The 15,488-nt window shown below is 41.7% G+C and overlaps 1 protein-coding gene across 2 annotated transcripts; it reads left to right on the top strand.

Annotated features, from left to right (window-relative positions):
• Positions 1-349: 349 nt before the first annotated feature.
• LOC129822287 (tsukushi-like) lies at positions 350-13,453 on the top strand. 2 transcript variants are annotated; one of them, XM_055880440.1, is made up of 2 exons: positions 350-666; positions 10,413-13,453. In XM_055880440.1, the coding sequence occupies exons 1-2, from the start codon at positions 658-660 to the stop codon at positions 11,466-11,468; spliced, it is 1,065 nt and encodes a 354-aa protein (XP_055736415.1). In that variant the 5' UTR covers positions 350-657; the 3' UTR covers positions 11,469-13,453. The 2 variants fall into 2 exon arrangements, with proteins under 2 accessions (XP_055736415.1, XP_055736416.1); XM_055880441.1 differs by lacking the exon at positions 350-666 and adding an exon at positions 9,132-9,292.
• The last annotated feature ends 2,035 nt before the right edge of the window (positions 13,454-15,488 follow it).

The following is a 15,488-nucleotide window of genomic DNA, read 5'->3' as shown; positions in this document are numbered from 1 at the left end:
ATGATGTGCAGGAGCTTGCAGGGATTTGTAGTTTTGCATGATGTCTACTTTTCGAATCTGAGAGTAAATGGAGCCAAAAATATTGAGAAAAGTCACCTTGCCTGCGAGAGATTTGCATGGTCATCCAAACGTCACACTGGTGTAAGCATACACGAAACACAGCCGTTATTTTAAGCGTTTCTAAAATCCCCTATGGGGAAAATTAATGGTGGAAATACATTTGGAACAATTTCCCTGTTTGACCCCTATGTATTATGGGTATTACGACACCTCCACTGTGGGGCTCTATTGCACAACATTCTTCATAGAGTATCTGTAACAATAGAATCATTTCATGTCGGTCGCCGAAGCAACAGTCTCGCCACTGGAGTGCGCCTCTTTCGTGTCCGACTTCAAAGCGATGCTGGCGGAAACCTATCTGGACTTCAGTGCTCTACGAAGAAGTCTGGGGAGTCTCGTCTCGACCTCAAGTCAGGATAGATAGTTGCAGCACTGCCAGTTAATATAAAACCGCAAGAAATCTCTAATTTGCCTGAACCGCACAATGATATGGGATTTACAAAAATGGGAGCGGAGGTTGAGTCTCTTGCAAAATTCCTTGGCGTGGTGAAGTAACCTGGATTGTCCAGGAGAGCTAACGGTCTAAATTCCTATTTCATGGCAAAGGTATGTCAGAAATGTGTGAACAAGTTAGAATAGTTTAGGGGGCGTTTAGTCACCCGATGTGGAAATGCATGCACAGGGCTTTGAATCAGACTTTATTTAAAGAATGCAAGCAAGACATTGCCATGGCTTAACGATTATTACTTTTTGAAGAATTCAGTCTAAATCTAAGTTTTCATGACTCAAAATAGGTTTAATATTGAGATAATTGCATGCCATATCTATATAATATGTTTTAAACTAAATCATAGTCCGCTGACGCTAGGACGCGATATTCCGGCGTCCCATTGTGACATAGCTAGAGGGCTCAGAGACCACCATCCACGGGGGACTCACCCAATGCCACCCATGCACCATACTGTGTATTCCTCAATACCAAATGAATAGAAAAGATAGGCCCATCTGAAATTATGAAATTAGTGTCTGAAATTATCAAATTTGTGCCCATCGTTTCCATATAATTGGGATTGAGTCATTTAGCTGGATCTTCACAACAGATGGTGTGGAACTCATCTTGAGATAAGATCACTTTTGAAGTCTTGAAATGCTTTGTAAACTTTAACCCTACGGTGACAACACTGACATATAGCCTGTGCAATAGTTCAATCCTATTAATCATGGAAACTGAAGACTTGTTGTCCTGATGAGACTAGCCTATACTGTTTTCTGCACTACTTCAAGCTCACATTAAACCTGGCTCTTCTTAATGTCATGCATTAATTTGGCTTAAATGGATTAGCGTGCCCACACAATCTCTCCTAATTAAATTGTTCGTAGGCTTTGACTTTGGGATTTAGCTGGTAAAATGCACTCTTAGGGAAATAAAGGAGCTATCTGAACCAAAAAGGGTTCTCCTATGGGGACAGCCAAATAACCCTTTTGGAACCCTTTTTTTCTGGTAGTGTACTCCATCACATGGAGAATGCTTCTGAACTGTGATAGACCTGCTGTCTGAGCTGCAGAGATCAGCTATGAGCAACATTGCAAAGGCCTACATAGACCTATTCTAATGAGGCTCAAACCATCCTCCGATGCCAGGACATCAAATTACACTGGAAAATGCAATATACCATAATTCCCAGTTCCCACATACAGTGGGGCAAAAAAGTGGTGGAAAATAAGTATTTGGTCAATAACAAAAGTATCTCAATACTTTGTTATATACCCTTTGTTGGCAATGACAGAGGTCAAACGTTTTCTGTAAGTCTTCACAAGGTTTTCACACACTGTTGCTGGTATTTTGGCCCATTCCTCCATGCAGATCTCCTCTAGAGCAGTGATGTTTTGGGGCTGTTGCTGGGCAACACGGACTTTCAACTCCCTCCAAAGATTTTCTATGGGGTTGAGATCTGGAGACTGGCTAGGCCACTCCAGGACCTTGAAATGCTTCTTACGAAGCCACTCCTTCGTTGCCCGGGCGGTGTGTTTGGGATCATTGTCATGCTGAAAGACCCAGCCACGTTTCATCTTCAATGCCCTTGCTGATGGAAGGAGGTTTTCACTCAAAATCTCACGATACATGGCCCCATTCATTCTTTCCTTTACACGGATCAGTCGTCCTGGTCCCTTTGCAGAAAAACAGCCCCAAAGCATGATGTTTCCACCCCCATGCTCCACAGTAGGTATGGTGTTCTTTGGATGCAACTCAGCATTCTTTGTCCTCCAAACACGACGAGTTGAGTTTTTACCAAAAAGTAATATTTTGGTTTCATCTGACATTCTCCCAATCTTCTTCTGGATCATCCAAATGCTCTCTAGCAAACTTCAGACGGGCCTGGACACGTCTGGCACTGCAGGATTTGAGTCCCTGGCGGCGTAGTGTGTTACTGATGGTAGGCTTTGTTACTTTGGTCCCAGCTCTCTGCAGGTCATTCACTAGGTCCCCCCGTGTGGTTCTGGGATTTTTGCTCACCGTTCTTGTGATCATTTTGATTCCACAGGGTGAGATCTTGCGTGGAGCCCCAGATCGAGGGAGAATATCAGTGGTCTTGTATATCTTCCATTTCCTAATAATTGCTCCCACAGTTGATTTCTTCAAACCAAGCTGCTTACCTATTGCAGATTCAGTCTTCCCAGCCTGGTGCAGGTCTACAATTTTGTTTCTGGTGTCCTTTGACAGCTCTTTGGTCTTGGCCATAGTGGAGTTTGGAGTGTGACTGTTTGAGGTTGTGGACAGGTGTTTTTTATACTGATAACAAGTTCAAACAGGTGCTATTAATACAGGTAACGAGTGGAGGACAGAGGAGCCTCTTAATTAAAGAAGAAGTTACAGGTCTGTGAGAGCCAGAAACCTTGCTTGTTTGTAGGTGACCAAATACTTATTTTCCACCATAATTTGCAAATAAATTCATTAAAAATCCTACAATGTGATTTTCTCATTTTGTCTGTCATAGTTGAAGTGTACCTATGGTGAAAATTACAGGCCTCTCATCTTTTTAAGTGGGAGAACTTGCACAATTGGTGGCTGACTAAATACTTTCTTGCCCCACTGTAGCTTAGCATTACTCACATGTTGAGCGTTAAAGAATACGGAAAGTCAGATGAAATGTATATGGTGTCTTTTGAGGATATAAGCATGTTGAAAGACAAGATCCTAAAAGTGAGATGTGTTTGTGGTCTACAATTTCCCCTGTGGAGAGTTGAGGCGTGGACAGCCGTAGTTGTCAAGTAATTATAGTGGGCTGATTGTAAGTCTGGGCTAACAGCCATTTACTGTTTGCTGTAATTTATTGGTGAAAGGATGAGAGGAACACCTGGTGTGGATAATTTCAATATCCCCAGTAAAAGAGCAGCAGATGTATTCATGGACAACATACATGGACAATGAAGAGAGTGGGAAAATACACTAGCTAGCACCAATGTAGTAGAATAGACTTCTGAACTAAATGAGCACTTCGTTTTAGCCACATATTCCCACTGCATGTCTTTAGACTGCCCCCTCATCTGTCTTCTAATAAAGTTAGTCACTCAAATAACATTTTATTGGTCACATACACATGGTTAGCAGATGTTATTGCGGGTGTAGCGAAATGCTTGTGCTTCTAGCTCCGACAGTGCAGTAATATTTAACAATTTCACAACATATACCCAATACACACACATCTAAGTAAGGAATGGCATTAAGAATATATACATATATGGACAAGCGATGTCATAGCGGCAGGGTGTAGTCCGTGTCTGGGGAGTATGCAGGCTTGTAAACGTGGGATGGGAAGATGGCGGAGGATGATTCCCTGTTGAAGTAATTGTTTTTATTAAAATGGAAACAAATGAGTAGTAAAAGTTCATCTAGTATTGTGAAAACAAAACCTCATGAAAGATACATATCTTATCTTTGATTTGTGGCAACCAGAAGCATAATAAATCTATTGATCTTGTTTAATGGGGAAATACACCGTCATTTGATATCTTCTACTTATTTTGGCTATCTGCCCTATCTTGTATAGGAGGGGGGATTCCGGCTTTGAGTCAACAAATCCAAAGAAAACACATTCTCTCTCTTTCACACACCGAGGACAGAGTGGCACAACTCAAGACGGGGAAGCTGAGCTATTTATACTTAACATAAATTTAAGCGCAACATGTAAATTGTTGGTCTCATGTTTCATGAGCTGAAACAAAATATCCAAGAAATGTTCCATATGCAAAAAAAGCTTGTTTCTCTCAAATGTTGTGCACACATTTGTTTACATCCCTGTTAGTGAGGATTTCTCCTTTGCCAAAATAATCCATCCACCTGACATGTGTGGCATATCAAGAAGCTGCTTAGTGGTTAGAGCGTTGGGCCAGTAACCGAAAGTTTGCTGGGTCGAATCCCCAAACTGACATGGTAAAAATCTGTCGTTCTGCCCCTGAACAAGGCAGTTAACCCACTGTTCCCCGGTAGACTCATTGTAAAGAAGAATTTGTTCTTAACTGACTTGCATCGTTAAATAAAGGTTCAATTAAACAGCATGATCATTACACAGATGCACCTTGTGCTGGGGACAACAAAAGGCAACTCTAAAATGTGCTGTTTTGTTACACAACACAATGCCACAGATGTCTCAAGTTTTGAGGGACCGTGCAATTGGCATGCTGAGTGCAGGAATGTCCACCAGAGCTGTTGACAGAGATTTGAATGTTAATTTCCTTACCATAAGCCGCCTCCAACGTCATTTTAGAGAATTTGGCAGTACGTCCAACCGGCCTCGCAACCGCAGACCACGTGTAACCACGCCAGCCCAGGACTTCCACATCCGGCTTCTTCATCTGCGGGATGGTCTGAGACCATCCACCCAGACAGCTGATGAAACAGGAGTATTTATGTCTGTAATAAAGCCCTTTTGTGGGGAAGAACTCATTCTGACTGGCTGCGCCCCTGCCCAGTCATGTGAAATCCATAGATTAGGGCCTAATACATTTATTTCAATTGTCTGATTTCCTTATAAGAACTGTAACTTAGTAAAATCGTTTAAATTATTGAATCTTGTGTTAATATTTTGGTTTAGTATATATGGAAATCCAAGATGGATCTTTGCGGGATGATATTTTGCTACATTACTGAAATTCTGTACAAACTTGCATGATTATTATTATTTATTTTTTACATTAATAGAATAAACTGACTCAACTGCCACACAACATGAACAGCTCCAGTTGAGTATATCAGAGTTTCTGGGCAGCTTACCACATCAGTCTTCATGTTGAATCTAAACTATTCCAGATTTCCTTTTTGATTATCCAACATCCCCTGTTACATAATAACCTTCTGTATCCTTTGTAGGCAATCTAGGATTAACATACCTGATAACTCTTACAACATTTTACTGCTGTGGGCTAAATTAGGGCCTGCTGAAGGTCATTTTGCAGGGCTCTGGCAGTGCTCCTCCTTGCACAAAGGCGGAGGTAGCGGTCCTGCTGCTGGGTTGTTGCCCTCCTACGGCCACCTCCACGTCTCCTGATGTACTGGCCTGTCTCCTGGTAGCGCCTCCATGCTCTGGACACTACGCTGACAGACACAGCAAACCTTCTTGCCACAGCTCGCATTGATGAGCCATCCTGGATGAGCTGCACTACCTGAGCCACTTGTGTGGGTTGTAGACTCCATCTCATGCTACCACTAGAGTGAAAGCACCGCCAGCATTCCAAAGTGACCAAAACATCAGCCAGGAAGCATAGGAACTGAGAAGTGGTCTGTGGTCACCACCTGCAGAATCACTCCTTTATTGGGGGTGTCTTGCTAATTGCCTATAATTTCCACCTTTTGTCTTCCATTTGCACAACAGCATGTGAAATTTATTGTCAATCGGTGTTGCTTCCTAAGTGGACAGTTTGATTTCACAGAAGTGTGATTGACTTGTAGTTACATTGTGTTGTTTAAGTGTTCCCTTTATTTTTTTGAGCAGTGTATATTCATTAGGCCCTAATCTATGGATTTCACATGACTGGGAATACAGATATGCATCTGTTGGTCACAGATACCTTGTTAACCTGTCTAGGACTGGGGTGCCACTAGCAGCAGCACCCCCCCCCCCCCCCACATTCCACTGAAAAGGCAGAGCCGCGAAATTCCCCCCAAAATTTTTTTTTAAATATTTAACTTTCACACATTAAAGTCCAATACAGCTAATGAAAGACACAGATCGTGTGAATCCAGCCAACATGTCCGATTTTTAAAATGTTTTACAGGGAAGACACTATGTAAAGATATAAATCTATTAGCTAAACTCATTAGCATAAGACACCATCTTTTATTTGTCCACCAACACCAGTAGCTATCACCAATTCGGCTAAACTAAGATATTGATAGCCACTAACCAAGAAAAAAACTCATCAGATGACTGTCTGAAAACATATTTATGGTATAGGATAGGTTTTGTTAGAAAAATGTGCATATTTCAGGTAGATGTCATAGTTTACAATTGCACCCACCGTCACAAATGGACTAGAATAAATATATAGAGCAACGTGTTTACCTAACTACTAATCATCAAACATTTCGTAAAAATACACAGCATACACTAATCGAAAGACACAGATCCTGTGAATACAGACAATATTTCAGATTTTCTAAGTGTCTTACAGCGAAAACACAATAAATCGTTATATTAGCATACCACATATGCAAACGTTACCAGAGCATTGATTCTAGCCAAAGAGAGCGATAACGTAAACATCGCCAAAATGTATTAATTTTTTCACTAACCTTCTCAGAATTCTTCAGATGACACTCCTGTAACATCACATTACAACATACATATACAGTTTGTTCGAAAATGTGCATATTTAGCCACCAAAATCATGGTTAGACAATGACAAAAGTTGCCCAGCTGGTCAGACAATGTCGTGCGCCATATTAGACAGTGATCTAGTCGTATACATAAATACTCATAAACGTGACTAAAAAATATAGGGTGGACAGCGATTGATAGACAATTTAATTCTTAATACAATCGCTGATTTACATTTTTTAAATTATCCCTACTTTTCAATACAGTTTGCGCCAAGCGAAGCTACGTCAAACAAGATGGCGTCCTAAGCGATTAACATTTCTCGACAGAAACACGATTTATCATAATAAATTGTTCCTACTTTGAGCTGTTCTTCCATCAGAATCTTGGGCAAAGAATCCTTTTTTGGGTCTAATCGTCTTTTGGTCGAAAGCTGTCCTCTTGCCATGTAGAAATGCCCATTGCGTTCGGCATGAACTGGAACCGTGCCCAGAGATTCACAGTGTCTCAGAAATAAATGTCCCAAAATCGCACTAAACGGAAATAAATTGCTATAAAACGCTTTAAATTAACTACCTTATGATGTTTTTAACTCCTATAACGAGTAGAAACATGACCGGAGAAATATAACTGGCTTCACTAGTGCTTGGAAAAAGTGCAGGTCGGTGTCCTCCGCGCGCCTGACGCACCTGGAAAAGAGTTCCTACTTACACGTGTTTTTGTTTTATAGTGGCTGTGATTGGGCAATCGATACCATTCAAATCGTCATCACGTAAAGGCATCCAGGGGAAGACGTAAGCAGTGTCTGTATACTCATAGCAATAACAGTGGCCTTTTAACTGACTCCAGATCAGGGGCCAAAATGTGTGAAATCTGACTCCATGTCAGGGAAATTGCTGTAGAATGAGTTCTGTTCCACTCAGAGACAAAATTTCAACGGCTATAGAAACTAGAGACTGTTTTCTATCCAATATTAATAATAATATGCATATTGTACGATCAAGAATTTAGTAGGAAGCCGTTTCAAAAATTACACGATTGACATAAATAGTGACAACAGCACCTCCTAGCCTCAACAGGTTAAAAAAAGGTAGGAGCATGGATCAGAAAACCAGTTAGTATCTGGTGTGACCACCATTTGCCTCATGCAGCACGACACAACTCCTTCACATAGTTGATCATGCTGTTGATTGTGGCCTGTGGAATGTTGTCCCACTAATCTTCAATGGCTGTATTGGAAATTGGCATGAACTGGAACGCGCTGTCGTACACGACGATCCAGAGCATCCCAAACCTGCAGGCCATGGAATAACTGGGAAATGTTGTGAGGCTGGTTAGATGTATTGCCAAATTATCTAAAACCACATTGGAGGAGGCTTATGGTAGAGAAATTAACATTAAATTATCTGGCAACAGTTCTGGTGGACATTCCTGTGGTCAGCATGCCAATTGCACACTCCCTCAACTTGAGACATCTGTGGCATTGTTGTATGACAAAACTGCACATTTTAGTGGCCTTTTGTTCCCAGAACAAGGTGCACCTATGTAATGATCATGCTGTTTAATCAGATTCTTGATATGCCACACCTGTCAGGTGGATGCATTATCTTGGCAAAGTAATAACCTTCCACCCATGAGGCCACTAGAGGGTAATTTGTCTGCACGAAAGCTTGATGTGACAACCTTCCATGGACTATACAGTACCTAACCTTGGCCCACTGCACAAATTAATGATCAACCCTTCAATGGCTTTTCTGCTGGGTCATGCTTGGGTATACACGTCCTTACCAGTGAACGCTTATTCAGTTGTTATACAACTACAATTGTTAAAGCAGCAATGAGCTGTTTAAACAATATCAAACCGGACTCCCCACCACTGTTTTGGTAAAAAGCGGTTGGGATGGGGCTAAAAAAATGTTACCACTCTCAAATTCAAAGACTAAGTTATAGGACAGACCATCCATGACATCAAAATTATAGTTTTATCAATGTTTTTAGGCAATGCAGTGTTTGTTTACATTTACTTTGTTTACAAACATTGGAGTAAAACAAGCTTATATTTTGGGTTCTGATGGGGTACAACAGTTGAACTAAGCTCATGAGGCATTTCTAAGTTATGTTCTTTTAAAGTACTCAATGGGTACATATCATTAATTTCTAAGTAAAACTGCTGATTGCCCCTTTAACCTTTGCACAATTTCCATGTGTTGCGTGTGGGTACTATGTGCTTTGCTCATTATGGCAGTGTTGCTGCCAAGTGAACTAATAGGTTTAGGAGCAGATCATTTACCTCCACAAAGGACGCGGGTTAGGTGGGTTCGGAAACAAAAGTCCTGTGAACCACCAGCCTTCTTCTCAGTCTGATATCTAGCGCTGTGGAGTGAACAGGAGACTAGTGACAACAACAGAAAATCGAGGTATGAAGTGCCTGTTCTGTTTTAGTTATTGCTTGGTTATTAAACATATTTACATGTTTTCAGGGTTAGCTGTTTTGCCTGACATTCCGTTGTTATTTTGGATACGGTAGTCATTAATGCGTGCCATTTGACACACAGTACTTAAGATGTAAATGTGAACTTTCTAATGAGTAGCTACTGGTGTCTCAGACATCTTAATACAGAACTGTCTGCTTGGAGCAGACTGATGATGACTCTCCTAAAGTCACATTTCCTTCTTCCCAGTGTAAGCACTTTTAGAGATGAGACACAGATATTATAAGGACCTTGAGTGATGATGTCTCCTTTTGCATCCTCACAACCAGGAATAGTTTGTGTTGTAAACTAAGAAAAAGAAGTGGAAATGAGCTCTTTGATCAAGAAAATGAGGTCAAATCCATTGGGAGCCCGAAGAAAAGAGAAATTAGGGCTGTTGGTGTGTGTTGCAAGGAAAGCTTGACGTGTTTCCGGTAACAGGTGGCATTTTGAAAGGGAAAAACTCTACATTACAGTTTTCTAACACTACATTTACTGTCTGTTCCGGGAGTAATCTTTGTTACGTTGTTCAGAGAAGCGGCTTGAGGGAAGGAATACTGCTAACGTGTCTACTAAATAAAAAATAAATTAGTCACTTATGGCCATTACCACATTTGTCATATTTATTTTGTATTTAATGTGTATGTAGAGATTATATTTATGCATGATGTGTTTAACGCTAGCTGTATATATTTATATCCTTAATGTATCCCTGTAATGGAGTGCATATCATTGTGATTCACAGAGATTTTTTACTCCCTGTAGTGTCTATGGAGCCCCAATCTCCTCTAGTTTATCAGGATGTTGCTCTGTTCACTGGATGATGCAGAGTGCTGTTAATGACCCATATACTGTGTTTGTTTATTTTGGGTCACAGAATAATATCCAATTAGCTGTTCCTTTTCATTTGAAAGAATGGAAGACATTAGATTACTAGTCACGTATTCCATGTATCTCTCCATTGACCTTTTCTCAGATATCTGCTAGTCACTACAATATATCATTTGTTTATAGCCCAAACATACATTAAAGTAACATCTTTGTTTTGTATTTGTGTCCCCTTCAGAGCATGATGGCGTTCCCCCTGTGTGTTAGTCTGTGGCTGCTCCTGGCTGTCCATGGCCAGGCTGGAGCTGTGAAGAACTGCCACCCAAGCTGCCACTGTGAAGTGGAGAGCTTCGGCCTGTTCGACAGCTTCAGCCTGACCAGGGTGGACTGCAGGGGAGTGGGCACCAGCCCCATCCCCATCCCCCTGGACACGGCCCACCTGGACCTGTCCTCCAACTCCATGTCCCTGCTGACCGACAACATGCTCTCTGGACCTGGCTATACCACCTTGGTCAGCCTGGACCTCAGCAACAACCGCATTTCCATGGTCAGCCCCAAGGCCCTGTCCAGGCTGCGCTACCTGGAGTCTCTGGACCTCAGCCACAACTTCCTGGAGGGCCTGGATGAGGGCTGCTTCTCTGGCCTCCCTCTGGCCGAGGTGGACCTCAGCCACAACCACTTCCGGGAGTTTGACCTCGATATGTTCATCACTAAAGGTCACGGAGAGCCAATCAACGTGGATCTGTCCCACAACCAGCTGACGGTGGTCTCCAGGAGTTCCTCTAGGAGCCCTTTGCTACATGTCCAGAGCCTGACTCTAGCAGCCAATCAGCTGAGGGCCGTGCCCAAGCTAAAAGGCATCCCGTTGAGGGACCTAAGCCTGGATGGGAACATAATCTTGCGCATTGAGGAGGGGGCCTTTGAGGACCTCAAGGACCTGGTTCACCTATCCCTCAGTGCGCTTCCTGAGCTCTCTGACATCCAGCCTAACAGTTTCAGAGGCCTTCAGAACCTTCAGGTCTTGGACCTGTCCAACAATGCCAAGCTAAAGACACTGAGCCCAGCTGTGTTCAGTGGACTTGTGTCTCTACAGGAGCTCAATCTGTCCAACTCTGGTGTAACGTCATTGCCAAATAACATGCTAAGTCACTTGCCAAGCATCAAGAGTATTACCCTGGGCCAGAATATCCATTGTTGGAGGGCTCAAAAGCAGGGCCAGTTTCACAGGCAGCTCGGACAGGAACAGAAACATGACGAGGTGCTAACCTGTGACGTTAAAGGCATTGTGCCGTGATTGTGTTGGGATTGTTGCCTTCAGTATGGACATCTAGCTAACACATTAGTGCTAAAACTGTGCCTTATACCACTATATGCAAAGAACACTTTTTGTTATTGCCGTCAAACATGATAATTACTATTTGAACAGTTTTGTTTAAATTTTAATTAAATTTGTGTGTTTTGCTTTTATCCCGAAGGCCTGAGGTATTTATTTCAATCCACTGTTGATACACTATCATGTCATGCTTGCTATGCATAAATCATGTATTTCAATTACAGTAACAAGCTAGCAATAGCATTGATGGATATTATCTTCAAACCATTTAGCTTTTCCTCTTTCAATTTTTAAGGAGATTTTAGGATCTGGAACTAAAAAAGATTCCTCAGCCACTAGGAAACATATTATGTTCCATAACAATCATCAGTATGCACATTACTGTGCAAGGACCACTCTTATGTCAGACCAAAAGGTAAACATCTTATGTAGAGTATGTAGTTATGTATGTCTAGCATAGGAGAATGGTGAGAGGGGCTATAGGAGGACAGGCTCATTGTAATGTCTGGAGTTGAAAATCTGGAATGTTATCAAACACATCAAACATATGGAAACCACATGTTTGACCATGTTCCATTCCAGCCATTACAATGAGCCTGTCCTCCTATAGCTCCTCGCACCACCCTCCTCGGATGTCTAGTTATCATTTCAATCAGATATTATTTTGGACAAATTCTCCTGCTATCTTCCTCAGTCATGTTTACATGGCCTAAGACCTGGAAGTCAACATTGCCTGTTCTGTTTCAAAGAGCTGTTACACAACGGGTTGAAATGTGATCTGAAAAAATCAATGCAGAAACAAATTCTTGAACGTCACCTAGGATTTTTGCTGCTCTGTTATTGAATCTGTCTCCCATGACCGTGACCATTTATTTCGAAACATAAAATTGTCTCCAGGCAGTTTATTAGAAACAGACATGTTTCGTCCTGTATTTTCTTATCTCTTCTGACAGAGAAGTGTGTTTTAACTGAAACACTATACGTGATGTATTTGATGCATTGTATTATTCACCCTACTTTGAAATGTTATAAATGTCGCAGCTATTCTACAGCATCGACTTTGGATCTACATTGGCCAAAATCCTTCAGATATTCTGTCCAACAACAACTGCATGTTTGAACACCTGCCTTGGTTGCTCACCCTGTGGTATACTATGGACTGAAAGAGACATAACTGCACTTGAACTGTTTTGAATGTTAAACATCTGCCTTGTTTTAGAGTTCTTTATCAATAGTGTATACACTTAGTGTACAAAACATTAAGAACACCTTCCTAATATTGACTTGCACCCCTGAGAACAGCCTCAATTTGTCGGGGCATGGATTCTACAAGGTGTTGAAAGCGTTCCATAGGGATGTTGGCCCATGTTGACTCCAATGCTTCCCACAGTTGTCAAGTTGGCTCGATATCCTTTGGGTGGTGAACCATTCTGATACACATGGGAAACTGTTGAGTGTGAAAAACCCAGAAGCATTGCAGCTCTTGACACAAGCTGGTGCGCCTGGCACCTACTACCATACCCTGTTCAAAGGCACTTCAATATTTTGTTCTGCCATTCGCCGTCTAAATGACACATGTACACAATCCATGTCTCAAGGCTTAAAAATCCTTATTTAACCTGTCTCCTCCCCTTCACCTACACTGATTTTAAGTGGATTTAACAAGTAACATCAATAAGGGATCATAGCTTTCACCTGGATTCACCTGGTCAGTCTGTCATGGAAAGAGCAGGTGTTCTTAATGTTTTGTTCATTCGGTGTATAACTTTGTATAGATGTAAAATAGATGGATTATTCTACACATCTGTGTACTTTACATAAATGTATTAACTTTTAATAATTTTAAACTTTGTTTACTACCCTGTCCCCAACAGCCTGTGGCATTCCACAATTGCTAGGTGTGTCTGTATATGAAAATAAATAAACTGTCAGGGTTTCAACTCGCACCACACTGTTGTCACTCCAAAAGGGTTTCACAATTTCACAGAATTCCCTGTATTTCATAGAGCTGGATTCATGTGATTTCATTTTGTGTGCTTTACTGACTCACAGGGTGTGTCCTGTAACAATAGCACTTATGTCTTCCTCAGTGCCTAGCGCAGCACTATATTTACTTTCACATGCTGCCTAACATCCTTCCTTTATTTACTTGAAACTCCTCCTGTAAACGCACACACACTAGTGGTCTTGAGAGGTCCTTAAACAGAAGCAGTCAGAGACACTAGTTCCAGGCAGGGAACCATGATACTGTGGACTGATGTATGAAGTCTGTGAGAGGGAAAGAGAAGGGGAGAGGGAAAGGAGGAGAACGGCCTGACTTTGTGTAATGGCGGCTGGCTGTAACTCCACAGATCTCTGTGCTCTGAGAGTGTTCCATTGTGTGCTCCTCCTTAAAGACACAGAGAGCATTCAGATATCCCCTCAGCTCCTTGCAGTGGTTGCCAAAGCACAGTCCTTTGAAATTCTAAGAGACCCGTGTGCCAAAGACAGAGCCAAAAGAAGTTTGACTCCACAAAAGGTTTACTCCAGATTACATCTCCTATATTACAACATCCTGCTCTGGAAAAGTACGGCTTTGTAGGAAAAGCTTGCTATGATTTTGCTTCAGTTTATACTCTTAGATATATTTTTGCCAACCAAGGAGGGAGAGAGAGAGAGAAGAAGAAGAGCAAATGTGATTTTCTGAGAGTTTGGCCCTCTGCGGATTGCCCCATTTAGTAAACCAGTTCCAGATGTCTGGGCCATTTGTCCATCTCCTGGAGAGCAGGAATTTGGAGGCGGGGTGGTTGGAGGGCTGTCAATCACAGCTACCTCCCTCAGGTCAGCCTGCCAGGATCAACCTGAACGGTGTTAAATTACAAAAAACATTTGCAATCCAAATACAACTAATCAGCTTAGCATAAATTAGTCATAAGAGAGTCACAAAGGAGTCTTGAACTTTTCTCTACCATTTATTTACATGTATGTAATCCAGTGACTCAATTTGCTGAGTACCTTGGTTGTTACTTTATCTTTGGTTTTGAAATAGAATGATACCCACATGTCTCTCCAGGGCAATATAAAAGGTTCAGGTATATGAGGGGTCATGACACTAAGAACTACTGTATCAGGGTAGCCCAATAGAGCACAGATCAGTGAGCCAAAGGCTCAACTCTCCTGGGATGTTTTAATGCAGCAGTGATTTGCTTACTGAACCCTCTGGAGACATGTTCAACATCCCCAGGGCACCTCATAATGGATTCTAAAATATAAGATACACACAAACACACACACAGCTGGCCATTTGCTCCATGCATTATGGATTCACTGGCTGAGAAAAACCAATGCTTCCCAGTAAATGTGAAGATTTTCATTACACTTTCTATGACAGTGTCTTCATCTGACAAATAGAGTAACATAATGTGGAATTCACAGAAAATGATCATACTGTAACCTGGATGTCTAGGAGTGGTTGCTAAGTAGCTATCTGCATACATACAATATATCGTATTGGCATTTGTATTGCACTGAACTAATGTCATGTTTTGGCAAAATATATTTTAAAGACCACAGCAGCACCCTTACCAATCGCCCAGTTATCTACATAATCTCTGCCTCTGGATATGGCTTGACTATAACAACAACAAAAAATATTTAACCTTTATTTAGCTGGGCAAGTCAGTTAAAAACAAATTGTTATTTACCATGACGGCCTACCCCGGCCAAACCCGGACGACGCTGGGCCAATTGTCCGTCGCCCTATGGGACTCCCAATCACGGCCGGATGTGATACAGCATGGATGAGGATTTTGATTGGCCGGTCACCTGACAGTAGGAAGTTATACATCTATTGCCAACAAGAGAGGGGACTCCTTAAAAACATGCCACTTCGATACAGCTACAACTGGAAGTGTCTTTTCCTAGCAGATTAGTAGAGCATTTTCACTAACCCTTTCATAACCTGAACCTAATTCTCCTAACCTGCTGCAAAAAAATTGACTT

The sequence above is a fragment of the Salvelinus fontinalis genome, chromosome 24 (genome assembly GCF_029448725.1).
Source record: "Salvelinus fontinalis isolate EN_2023a chromosome 24, ASM2944872v1, whole genome shotgun sequence".
Taxonomy (NCBI): Eukaryota; Metazoa; Chordata; class Actinopteri; order Salmoniformes; family Salmonidae; genus Salvelinus; species Salvelinus fontinalis.
The sequence above is the reverse complement of the archived record's forward strand: the minus strand, read 5'-3'. Positions and strand labels throughout refer to the sequence as shown.